The 13,892-nt window shown below is 39.2% G+C and overlaps 1 protein-coding gene across 1 annotated transcript in view; it reads left to right on the forward strand.

The window, feature by feature from the left end:
- Positions 1-13,892, forward strand: part of RYR2 (ryanodine receptor 2) — a 725,313-nt gene that overhangs the window by 403,142 nt on the left and 308,279 nt on the right. The window contains exons 18-22 of the mRNA XM_035008528.1: positions 807-940; positions 2,425-2,666; positions 7,794-7,986; positions 10,302-10,518; positions 12,248-12,352. Coding sequence (XP_034864419.1) covers positions 807-940; positions 2,425-2,666; positions 7,794-7,986; positions 10,302-10,518; positions 12,248-12,352 — 891 coding nt within the window. The remainder of the gene's footprint in view (positions 1-806; positions 941-2,424; positions 2,667-7,793; positions 7,987-10,301; positions 10,519-12,247; positions 12,353-13,892) is intronic.

Raw genomic sequence — 13,892 nt, forward strand, 5'->3', positions numbered from 1 at the left:
ATTTATTTATTTATTTATTTATTTATTTATTTATTTATTTATTTATTTATTAAGAGTTGGAGTTTTATTCTGATTGTTATGGGAAACTGATGAAGAATTTCTTTTTTTAAGATTTTATTTATTTAGGGGCACCTGGGTGGCTCAGTCATTAAGCGTCTGCCTTCGGCTCAGGTCATGATCCCAGGGTCCTGGGATCGAGCCCCGCATGGGGCTCCCTGCTCAGCGGGAAGCCTGCTTCTCCCTCTCCCACACCCCCTGCTTGTGTTCCCTATCTCGCTATGTGTCTCTCTGTCAAATAAATAAATAAAATCTTTAAAAAAAAAAGATTTTATTTATTTATTTGACAGAGACAGCAAGAGAGGGAACACAAGCAGAGGGAGTGGGAGAGGGAGAAGCAGGCTTCCCGCTGAGCGGGGAGCCCGATGCGGGGCTCGATCCCAGGATCCTGGGATCATGACCTGAGCCGAAGGCAGCCGCTTAGCCGACTGAGCCACCCAGGCGCCCCGATAATTTTAAATATATTTTTAAAATAAGATAACTTTTAAAAGGTGTGTCAAATGTGTCATGAGTATTTTTCATTTCTTAATTACAATCAGGTGATACTGTTTGGTGCTTATTTGTGGCACCCTTGAGACACTGAGCAGTTATCAGTTTGTATGTAAGAGAAACTTGGAAGATATGTGACCTCGTGGCTGTCATGTTCACATGGCTGGGTCCGAGGGAACGTGTTCACATTCACGAGAAGTGTGGGGATACTCAAATATGAATAAGGGAATTAGTCGGCTGGAAGTGCTTTCTCTCTTCAGGTTCTGGATGTCTTGTGCTCTCTCTGTGTCTGCCATGGAGTCGCAGTCCGTTCTAACCAGCATCTCATCTGTGACAACCTGCTGCCAGGAAGAGACCTACTATTACAGACGCGTCTTGTGAACCATGTCAGCAGGTAGACTCAGATAGACACTGTCACCAAATAGGTGGCGTAACAAGGAATTCATGTTCTGGCTCTGTAGTTAAGGCATCCTGTGGTCTGCTTGTTTTATTAGGATATTTTACATATTACCCCAGTGAATAGTGTAGTTTTTCTATAAGTCGGATGGAATAATAACAATAATAGGTGAACCAAGCAGGATGTGCTTTTATCACAAGGCTGTAAGCTTTCATAGTCACATTCATATGAGTTTGGCTTATCACTGACCTCTTCAGGAGCAGGCTGACAATTCTTCAGGTATACAGTTATATGTAATTATGTTTTGTGCTTTCTTAGGATATAAGTAAAAACGCTACCCTTTGAAGGAGGCTACTCCTCCTTCAAAGTGGCTACTATGTATAATAAAAAAGTTGAATCAGAATGTCTAAGATATAATAAATTCCATAAAACAATAAAACTACATTTTTGGTTAGATAGCCCTTCCAAGGTATCAGACGTCCCTTGAGTACTGTGTGCCCGCCGCTATTCTCTGTGCTTTCCATGTGTCCTACACTGTGTTTGCACTGGGTTCAACCAGTCCAACTAAGTACTATTATACACATTTTAAAGATTAAAATGTTGGACTGGAAATGGAACTCAAGTCTAATGCCAGAGACTGGGCTCTTAAATACCAAGCCACGCTGCCTTCCTTATACCAAGTATTATAATAAAAATAATACAGCTTACCATTAAGAAATTATTCTGCGTGATAGTAATAATTTTGAATATATTGTATCTCACAGCTATCCAGGAAGTAATCACTACCTTACCCTGTTTTAAACAAAAATGTAGGGTTTGGTGTATATTTCTATATTGTGTTTTTTTAACAGGATTGATTTATGACTTCCTGAATGGCTCTTTATATAACAGACGTGCTGTTTTTGAGTGGTATTTCCTGAGACCTTCACTACTCCTAAGCATTAACATAGAGTCTAAGTCCCTTAGAAATGGAATTCAATACAACTACCTAGAAATTCTTCTGCCCTCAGAGAGGCATTGAGAACAACAAAGCGGCTTATCACCCTGGTTCCTTTACTAATAACATGGCTCTTCAGCCTTGTACCTTACCTGACCCACAGCTTAGTTAGGAAAATGTCTGCACGTCCTGAATTAATGATAACTCCATGAATTCTAAGGGCCCGTTGTATTGAGTATCTCACCTTAAACATGATCACTGGTATAAAATATGCTGAAAAGCAATTCAGAAAAAATCATCTTAGGTCCCTGAGGGACACTGCCAAGTAATCGGAAAAGCAGACACCTGCCACTGAATGTTAACCGTAGGCTGGCTGTCACCGCCTACCGCCTCAGTGACTTAGTAATTTTGCAGTACTGAAGGAAAACAGAGATTTAATATGTTGCATTTTGGAGAAACAGGACCGATGTTCGAAATAGACATAAATGAACACAACAGGAGGTCTGTCCAGCGTTTCTCATGTGCTCTTCCTATCTCTTTAAAGCATGAGACCCAATATTTTTCTGGGCGTCAGCGAAGGGTCGGCTCAGTATAAGAAGTGGTATTATGAGCTGATGGTGGACCACACGGAGCCGTTTGTGACCGCCGAAGCCACCCACCTGCGGGTGGGCTGGGCTTCCACCGAAGGGTACTCTCCCTACCCGGGAGGCGGTGAGGAATGGGGTGGAAACGGAGTTGGAGACGATCTCTTTTCCTATGGATTCGATGGCCTTCATCTCTGGTCAGGTCAGCACCATCTGCATCTTCCCCTGCGTGTGCGAAGGAAATCTGTTGCCCTTTCTCTGTGTTTCCAAAAGCTATCTGCGCTACGTATATTCATATACATTTATTCTACAGAAATTTACCATGGAAACGATGAGGGAGAATGTTAAGTAAAAAGCAGAATTTCACTATGGGAAAAACAAAACTGTTACAATTATGGTACATTTCCAAAAGACTGTATTGTTGATGAACAGTATGTTTGAAAAGTGGCATTTTGATTCATAATAAACTGCAAAAACAAAAACAAAACACACCAAATTTGTGTGTTTCCTACTTACTTGAACAGGTGTGTGTGAAACTTTAGCTTCCAATATAAACACCAAAAAGCAGATCCTGGAAAATAATTGGAAGAAATAGATTAAGTTCCATCTCCTGGTAGATAACGTAACATTGGGAATTGGTCATTTGTGATGTGTATTGTGAGGTGTCAGTTTATTATCAGATGACACTTTATGTGGAACTGTTTAAAAGTAAGTGTGTAGTTCATTTCACCAGCCATCAACCTGAACTTTGATAGTTGAGTATATATTAAGAATGAGTGATAGATGTAAAAATCATATCCTTTTCTCTAATTTAATAGAAGGTGCATTTTAGTTGGCTCCATTTAAAAGCTTAGTTCTTTTTTTTTCTTTTTAATTTTATTTTATTATGTTATGTTAGTGACCATACAATACATCATTAGTTTTTGATGTAATGATCCACGCTTCATTGTTTTCATATAACACCCAGTGCTCCATGCAGTACGTGCCCTCTTTAATACTCATCACGGGGCTAACCCGTCCCCCCACCCCCCTCCCCTCTGACACCCTCAGTTTGTTTCTCAGAGTCCATAATCTCGATGTAGCTGTTTCTTAGAAACTGGAATTCATCTGGATTCTGCAGACATATGCTTTTACTCATAAAACTGCTTTAGAATACAGTTTTCATATTATTTTGTAACATATTAAAGATAGAGAAAATATGGAAAATATATGTATTTTTACATATAAAAAGCTGAAATCTGTCTCTTAGGGGCTACAAGAGATATTTGTTAATGTTTTAGAGGTCTGGTAGCTTATGATCATTTTAAAAGTTAAATTGAATTAAATCTAAGAGTTTAGTAATGGGTTTATAAATAAAAGCACTTCATGTCGTTGTATTTTATCATTAATATTCACCGAATTTTTCCTTTATTCAGTGCTAGTAGCTAAGTAGTCAGGAAGAGATGAGCCTCCATTTTGGATATTTCATCTAGCCACGGGGACATGTAGTTGGGGTCCAAGTAGGCGGGTGGTGTGTCTTATACACGCTGTACTCTTCTGGCCAGACCAGAGTCAGAGAGCCTGTTCCCACAGTACAGTTTTCCTACTGACTGAACAAAGACAAGGAGCACTAACATCAGAAAGCCCAACAAACGTCAAGTAGAGGTATAATGTCTCTCTTTATAATACATATTAATTCCCACCCTTCAGATTTTACTGTCTCCTCTCTTTACTTCCTACTATGGCCCCACATGCCATGCCTACTCAAGTGAATGAATGAAACATGTTAACTTGTTTTCCCATTACACAGAGATGAGGGGGAAGATTACTCTGATAGAATAATGCTGAATTGCCTCTAATTATTTTAACCGTACCATACCACTTTGTTTTCATTTTTGCATTTAATTTGAAGCTTTTTCTTTCAACTCACTAAAAGAACCCAACACTCATGGAGTTGACCTGTATGCATTACACTTTTTATTACAAGGTATCTATTAAGTAAAACAGTTAAGAATGAAAACAACAAAAATACTCAGTGAATCTATGAATATATCTCAGAGAGGAGGATAGGTTGTGGAATTCAGGAGAAAATCATTTGAAACTTTATATCAGGAGAAAATACTCAGCTGTATTATTATTATTTTTTTTAATGGCAAGAAAGTATGTACCGTGTCTTGCCTATAGTTGAAGGTGTGGTCTCTCAAGCTACTGGGGTCTGTCAGTCAGACAACAAAAAGAAATAAGTGGCATCCAAATTTTTTGGTAAGAAAGAAGTAAAACTTTCACTATTTGCAGTTGACATGATACTATATATAGAAAACCTGAAAGACTCCACCAAAAAGCTGCGAGAACTGATACAGGAATTCAGTAAAGTAGCAGGGTACAAAATCATTGTGCAGAAATCTGTTGCATTTCTATACACCAATAATGAAGCAGCAGAACGAGAGAATAAGAAAACAATCCCTTTTACAATTACACCAAAACCATAACATACTTAGGAATAAACCAAAGAGGTGAAAGACCTGTACTCTGAAAACAATAAAACATTGATGAAAGAAACTGAAGATGACACAAAAATATGGAAAGACATTCCATGTTCATGGATTAGAAGAGCAAATATTGTTAAAATGTCTATACTACACAAAACAAGCTACATATCTAATACAATCCCTAGCAAATGCCAATAGCACTAGAACGAAAAAATCCTAAAATTTATATGGAACCAGAAAAGACTCCAAATTGCCAAAAACAATTTTGAAGAAGAAAAGCAAAGCTGGTGGCATCACGATTCTGAACTTCAAGCTCTATTACAAAGCTGTAGTAATCAAGACAGTATGGTACTGGCACAAAAATAGACACAAAGATCAATAGAATGGAATTGAAAAAAACAAATAAATCCACAATTATATGGCCAATTAATCTTTGACAAAGCAGGAAAGAATATTTGATGGGAAAAAGACAGTCTCTTCAACAGATAGTGTTGGGAAAATTGGACAGCAACATGGAAAAGAATGAAACTGGACCACTTCCTTTTACCATACACAAAATAAATTCAGAATGGATGAAAGACCTAATGTGAGACCTGAAACCATAAAAATACTGGAAGAGGACACAGGCAGTAATTTCTCTGACATTGGCCTTATTAAATGCTTTCCTAGTTTTAGATTCATAGTCAACAAAGACAAAGCTAAATCAGTTGGCTTTTGACTGATTTACCAAGGTCAGAGTCATAGTAATTCAGATAATTTTCTTGGGGGTCACTCTTCTGTTCTTTTCTTTTTAATAAAGTAGAATTTAAATTTGTGATTTCTGGTATAGAGCACATTCTTTACCACTTAACCTGCTGTAATTTAAGGGTGGTGATGTTTTTTGGAACAAAAACTGGGCTCATGAGCACAAGTTTTGAGCTTTGTCTTCACTTATTCTTTCCAATTTAAACTTTGCACGGTGTTGCTACATTGTCCTCTCTGCGAATGCAGAACTGGATTTTGGGCATCCAAGTTCCAAGTGTTTGTAAGGGAGGGCCAAAAGTGTGAAAAATCTTGGTGCTTTGAGAGCATTTAAATATGGAAGTGTGGAAGAATGTCCTAGAACAGTAGAATAGAAAGATGGGTACAGATTTCTAATCCAGGAATGATAAATCACACTGCTGCTGTCTTACTTTTTTTCTTTTTTTAAAATTTTATTTATTTATTTGACAGAGATAGAGATAGCGAGAGCAGGAACACAAGCAGTGGGTGTGGGAGAGGGAGAGCAGGCTTCCCACCGAGCAAAGAGCCCGATGCGGGGCTTGGTCCCAGGACCCTGGGATCATGACCTGAGCCGAAGGCAGACGCTTAATGAGTGAGCCACCCAGGCACCCTGCTGTCTTCCTTTATGGCTAGTACAGAGAACAGGAATGTAGTTGTCATCTGGATGTGATAGGTTTGCATAAATGTGACCTGAAAATGCTTCTAAGTGGATTCAACCGTGCGCACATACCACTGAAACCTTGGTCCTGAGGTTGTTCACTAGTGTCCTCTCTGTCTTAGCTGTTTGTTTCAGGCATCACAAGAGAGTTTGCCATGGTGGTTTTTAGTCCTTAGCATTAGCATCATAATATCCCTCAGACTGAGCAATATATTTGGAGTATGTAAATATCTGTATAATAACATTTTTATTAGCTATAGTTCTTGATACAAACAAGGGTATAGACCTTTTTATGTGAGTTGTATTGCTTTTATATGCTTTTTTTAAAAAGCCATCTTTATTCAGGGAATTTTAGAAGTACTACTTGATAATGAATTTATTGCTTGCAGATTTGAATATTGATAGAATAAAACATTGACACATTTTAAAAAGTAGATATGCTCTACCACTGGCATTTCAGATATACTGTTGGTAAAAATTTTGGCATGCTAGAAATTTTAAAAAGGTCTTAGAAAAATGCAAATCTTGTATCATGAAATCTATCTCTGTCTTTGCTCAAATTGAGAAATTTTGTATGCATTTGTGAGCATGTGTTTGAGAGAGCCTTACCTTCATGTCTTCCAGTGTGTCCACAGAGACTAATTAGCAAAGGAGTTTTGACATAGTCAAGAATGAGCATAGGCCACAGGTTGGCCGGGGCAAGAAATGACATTTATCAAATAATCCTTGTCACGCCTCAACTCGTATCCTGCTGTTCTCAGGAAGCCAACCAAGATTTTGTGTGAAATAAACTGTAAAGCAAACCAGTTGGCATGCATTTGCCTCTTAGCAAACAATGCACGAATGAACACATTTTCTGCTTTCCTTATCCCTATTATTTTTATTTTATAAAACAAAGGGGACTGAATATTTGGAAAGGGTCCTGACATGCAAGTCCCGCTGTGTCCGAGACTCTGTGTTCTTTTAAACCATTAATTTAATCATCATAACGACTTTGCAAGGTGATGGCATTTGGCTTCCAAGAAATCAAGGTTTAGAGAAGTTATGTAATTTGCTGATGGTCATACAAGTAGTAGGTGGTAAAGCATCTGTTGGAACTCAAGTCTCTCCCTCAAGATTTCTCTCTGACATCATTATATTATCAGCTTCAGCTGATTTGTGCATCAGATGCCATCCTTCTCCAAGCAGAAGTTCCTCTGCATATCAGAAGGTCCATTTTACAATAAAGAGAGCAGCATGGCTCCTGAAAAAAAAAAACAAAAAAAAAAAAAAAAAACAGTTTTTGGACAAAGGATTTAACATATAGCATTAATATGCATTCAAGATTTATTCTCTTCCAGTATTGTGCATTGATTTGTCAGTACCTACTCAAATCTTTGCCTCTGAAGATGATTCTGTGAGGAAAAAAAAAATCACCGTCCTTACTGTTTTTCCTCTATAGGCTGTATTGCTCGTACTGTAAGCTCACCAAACCAGCATCTGCTGAGAACTGATGACGTCATCAGTTGCTGTCTAGATCTGAGTGCCCCGAGCATCTCGTTCCGAATTAACGGACAACCTGTTCAAGGAATGTTTGAGAATTTCAACATTGATGGCCTCTTCTTTCCAGTTGTTAGTTTCTCTGCAGGAATAAAGTTAGTATTTCTATGTGTTGTGGTCTGTGTCCCTTCTGACTTCTTATCCTTTCAAAGAAGACTTCGCACTGCCATGCCCCATGCACTGCTAACCTTCTACCTCACTCCTGGGCATCTGTGCCCAGGGCATTTCTTTGGAGGAGGAGGTAAGATTCACCCAAGAGAGGCATCTTGGGAGGCTGAATACTTTGTCTACCTGTTCTAGCATTTAGACGGGGCAGTCTGCTAACCCTACCCCAAATCTGTGTCCTGAAATATTTCAAGCCCATTTCAGTTTACTGCTTTATTTAATAAGGGAAATGAACAACACTGCATAAGAAAATACCACCTTTTCCTTGTATTTCATTAATTTTCCTTTTCTTGTCATCATATTTCCCACCCCACTCCAAACCTCCTCTCTATAGAAACTGAATGGATTTTTTTTTTTGTTGGTCTTCATCAGGTCAAGATATCTCCTCTCTGTGTTACCCTCTATCTGTTGTACTTGTAAATTATATGCTGTGAACAGCTGGGTCAGGAGGGTTTCCTCTAACCTTTTGCTTTCTTGCTGTTACCAGATGGAAATAGATGAATGATAATTCTTTTGAGTTCTACAAAGAGAACTTTTTTTTTTTTTTAAAGATTTATTTATTTGACACAGAGAGAGACAGCGAGAGAGGGAACACAAGTAGTGGGAGTGGGAGAGGGAGAAGCAGGCTTCCCGCTGAGCAGGGAGCCCGATGCGGGGCTCAATCCCAGGACCCTGGGATCGTGACCTGAGCCGAAGGCAGATGCTTAACCGACTGAGCCACCCAGGCGCCCCGAGAACTCTTTTTTTTTTTTTTTTTTTTTGAAGATTTTATTCACTTGAGAGAGAATGAGAGGGGGGAGGGTCAGAGGGAGAAGCAGATTCCCCGCTGAGCAGGGAGCCCCATGTGGGACTCGATCCTCGGACTCCAGGATCATGACCTGAGCCAAAGGCAGTTGCTTAACCAACTGAGCCACCCAGGCACCCCTACAAAGAGAACTTTAACAAGCGATGGTCTGTTGTGATAAGGGACTACGCTGTGACCTATGAAAATATGCGTATAGCTACCTCACGAGAGTGGCTCTCTTTTATTAAGACTGGCCATGAAGTTATTCTGGTTATTTTTCCCATTATAATTCTATTCATACGAATAATTCATGGTTATAGAAGCACCATATTGAAGAGGGGACAGAGAAGGCATGAAGTATTAGCTCTCCATGCACCAATGACCTTTTCTGTTCTGTTCATACAAATTGTATTTCTTTCTATAAGCTTCTGGAATGTTCTAAAATTTTTTGTTTTTCTCATTTTTTTTTAAAGATTTTATTTATTTATTTGACAGAGAGAGACATAGCGAGAAGGGAACACAAGCGGGGGGAGTAGGAGAGGAAGAAGCAGGCTTCCCGCGGAGCAGGGAGCCCGATGTGGGGCTCGATCCCAGGACCCTGAGATCATGACCTGAGCCGAAGGCAGACGCTTAACAACTGAGCCACCCAGGCGCCCCTGTTTTTCTCATTTTTTGCTCTTTGCTTTTTATTTTATTTGCTTTATTAATTTTGCTATTATTTTTGGCCTGAAAATGAACCACAAATTAGAAAAAGAATTGCAAGGAAAATGAGAATCTGATTTTATTTTTGTAAAAGTGGAGGGTCCATGAAATCAGTATTGTTTAGCTGTGTTTCAAAAAGCATTGTTCAATGGAACTTGTTTTAAATTATTTTTAATTAAAGGACTTTGATATATAAAAGGTTTTAGTAACGGTTTTTCTGTTTTTTTTTTTTTTGTCTTCGAAGAAGAAATAAGGTGACCTTTCTTCCGTAAAGAAAGTATCATTTGAGTTCCTTAATTTTACTGGGAAGTTGGACATTGGCAAGTGACTGTTATTTCTTTTTATCAGACCTCATGCAGTCCTGTAATTTTAAGTATATAGATATTTATATAATCTTTGCTCTTTCTCTGTTGACTCTCTGGGCCCCTGGAGACATTAAATGACCAATTACTGTGCACGGGTATTAGGTATTTCTCCTATAGGAATATGATGCATGTGCTTTTGCTATTTCTCCAGTGAGTGATAAGTTTTCTTGGATCCATCAATGTAATGTCATCAGCTTGTCCTCTCATCCTGTTTTACCTTTTGTGCTTAGAGGCTCTTAGACTCCAAGGTGCCCACACTCTGATGGTACTCAGGGGAAAGTGTGGCTTCTGATAAAGTTAATTTTGTGCTAATCATTTATTCCATGTGTTTTGTTGATTGAGGAACTTTCAGTATACCAGAGCTATACCTGACCCTGACATGCATCCTTTTTAGGGTACGCTTTCTGCTCGGGGGGAGACACGGAGAATTTAAATTCCTCCCGCCACCTGGGTATGCTCCTTGTTATGAAGCTGTTCTGCCGAAAGAAAAGTTGAAAGTGGAGCACAGCCGAGAGTACAAGCAAGAAAGAACTTACACACGAGACCTCCTGGGCCCCACAGTCTCCCTGACGCAGGCCGCCTTCACGCCGATCCCTGTGGATACCAGCCAGGTACCCAGAGCACCTACTATCGTCCTTTTGTGCTATTATTCTGATGGGCAGTGGCTTTTGGACTCTTTTAACCATGGCCCAAGGAACACATCTGACAGTCATACAGTTTATACGCAGAATCAAAGTTTCGTAAAATAATGCTTACCTTTGTCAGAGCCACTCACCTATTTTGTAGTCAATTCTATTCTGTTTTTTAAAGAGTTATCTCAAGCCACTACACTGATTTCATGATGTACTGATGTGGGTCACAATTGGAGGTAATGCATACTAATTTTAGGGTGCACTTTTTACATACGGTGGACATGGAGTTTAGTTCTTCAGTCACCTAGATACACTATTATTTTGAAGCAATTTAACTGACCTTTATCTTAAGTAGAGATTGAGATCCTGCACTCTATAGTCAGAGTGCTTGGGGTCAATTGCCTACTTGGGGACCTTGAGGAAGTCGCTCCTCTTGTGAATTGGGATGCTAAGAGTATGTTTGACAGAGTTAATAAATAACACATTAGCACGATACTTTGCAAACAGGCACCTGAGAAATGTGAGTCCTTATTCTTTTCTGTTTCATAGATGTGAACACATCTTGACATTGACAATGAATTAAATAACTGCTTTATCTTGATGCTAAAGTAACTTCAGTAAGGTTGGTTGTGCAAAGTTTGTTTGTGAAGATCCATGAGATTGCCTCTAAAGTCTGAAGTAGAGTTAATACCAGGCCTCAGAAGGTTCAGTTGTTGAGCAAATACTTGTTTAGCGCCTTGAATCCTGTTTTCTGTCTCATCATGCTGGCCTTTAAATTATTGAGTGCAAGAAGCAAGCTTTGTTCATGGCTAAAATTCAGTGTGGTGTTCCTTGCTGCAGGATGGCAGGATACGTGTGGTGCTACCAAAGTTTAGTAGTAAACATCCATCCAGGGATGGATGATTGGATTATGCAGTGGGAGCGCATTGAGAATTTCCTATGACAGATTATCTCCACCGTTGTGGGGAAAGGGAACAGTGATAGCCTGCTCCCTGGGGAAACTGTCTCATCAGTGAACGTTGTAGGCAGTCACCTGCTCTATGTTTGTGGAGGGACTGGCTCTGGGGTGACACCTAAGTGCATTGCCAAACACCAACAACCAACCCCTGACCTTGAAAACCATTCATGTTCTTTATGAAGAGGTCATTAAACTTCCTCTTTTGAATGAGAACATATAAAGATTGTTTTCCCTAGAAGCTTATTCTTGGAAACCATTAGAAATAACAGAGCAGAGTCAAGGGAAAAGCATAGATCACTGCAAATATTTACAGGCTCAAAGAGCCAGTGGATTATCCTTTGGTCACTGAATTGCCTTCATTCTGGCCTATGTGTAATGGCCAGTTAGTTTAAGAACTTTGGGGTGATTTCTCTTTTTAAGTGATGCATGCTCTGGTGCTTATATCGCACATCCATGAAGGCATTGTTCTTAATGGTGACTGTCCCCACCAATACCCGTCCTTCTTCCCAACTTTGTTCATAAATTCACTTGGAAACTAAGCTGTCCCACCAAAAAGTCCCCAAATTACCTAAACAATTTTTAGATATACTTCGTTATATTTTTGTAACTACATTAGAAGGGTTGGAATCTAGTTATATTATTAACATTTGAATGGTTTACAGTGGTTTTATTTGTCTCAATTCACAGGGAGGACAGTTAGCATGGTTTTATTGCATTTGTTTCTGATGTGTGTTTTCTTTCTTATTTTAGATCGTGTTACCTCCTCACCTAGAGAGAATAAGAGAAAAACTGGCCGAGAATATCCATGAACTCTGGGTTATGAATAAAATTGAACTTGGCTGGCAGTATGGTCCGGTACATAATCTTGAAATTTATTTTCAGATTTGTTAATACATCTTTCTAAAAACATAACCTTTTCTCACTCATCCTGCTATGTGGTGACCTGAATCAATTAGATTGATTTTTTTTCCCCCTACACATTAGTTTTTGTTCAGTTTTTCTTTATAAGAGGGAATGACATTATGGTCGTGTTCGTTGAAGGATGGCTCAGTTGCCTAGACAATTGAAAAGTTGTCATTCTCGAGGCTGAGAGTTATATTTTTAAATCAAAGTTAACATATACAGACAATAGGCATTGACTTCTAAGCCCCTGAGAAAAAAAAATCTCATTGAAGTTGAAAGTGAAAGCTGAAAATGGAAAGAAATTAGTCATTTTCCTTTTCCTTTATCTGATGCTTCCCTTTTTTTAGTCTTAACTGTGTGTAGCAGTCAGTACACGTCCTGTGGGCCGAGGGCCGTGGTTGGTTTCATAGGTGGAAGACAGGCTGAGATACAATGATTGGATATATTTCCAAATTATTATTTAAAGATCTAAGGGGGCACCTGGATGGCTCAATTGGTTAAGCATCTGACTCTTGATTTCAGGTCAGGTCATGATCTCAGGGTCGTGGGATCAAGCCCCGTGTCGGGCTCCATGCTCAGCAGGGAGTTTGCTTGAAGTTCTATCTCTTCCCTCTCCCTCTGTCCCCCCCTCCCCGACACCGCACCATGCTTGCTCTCTCACTGTCTCTCAAATAAATAAATAAATAAAATCTTCAAAAAAAATAAAGATGTTAGTTTACAGTTTGTCAATAAAATTTTTTTTTTAAAGATTTTATTTATTTATTTGATAGAGAGAGACAGCGAGAGAGAGAACACAAGTGGGGGGAGTAGGAGAGGGAGAAGCAGGCTTCCCGCGGAGCAGGGAGCCCAGTGTGGGGCTTGATCCCAGGACCCTGGGATCATGACCTGAGCCAAAGGCAGATGCTTCACCAACTGAGCCACCCAGGCGCCCCAATAAAATTTATATTAAAAAATTTCCTATGTAATTCAGTGTATCATATACCTATTTTTGGCAGGACTGTGGCAATACTTTTATTTTTATAATATTATTAGTCTAGGTATCCCAAAATTTATAACACTTTCTTATATTTGACTGAATGTAGAAATGAGTGCATTCACCCTGTCATAGTTTATTGCATTGAGCTTTAAATAAAGAACATTTTTTATTAGTGTTAGTGGTGAATACCATGTGATACCCCACACTACTTCCTCATGTTTATATATTAATTTAGAGCTTCCCATTTTCACATACACTCTCTCAGATTATTGGGTTAAATTTTCATAATAGCAGACAGGGCTGTTATTTCAGTTTTGCTGGTGATGGATGACATCTCTGAGAGTTGGGCCTTGACAGTCGCAGAGCTCATGAGGAGCTAGGACTGGGATCCAGATTTTTAGCTTTTACTCTAGAACTGTTTTCACTGTAAGACTTGCCAATGCTCTTAGAGTGGCTGAGGTAGGAGACGGCAAGAGTTTCACAAATGTGTGCCTGGCAGTGGGGAAGGGGAAACAT

Source organism: Mirounga leonina, unplaced genomic scaffold, assembly GCF_011800145.1.
Source record: "Mirounga leonina isolate KUSES-001 unplaced genomic scaffold, KU_Mleo_1.0 Mir_152, whole genome shotgun sequence".
In the NCBI taxonomy this organism is placed as follows: Eukaryota; Metazoa; Chordata; class Mammalia; order Carnivora; family Phocidae; genus Mirounga; species Mirounga leonina.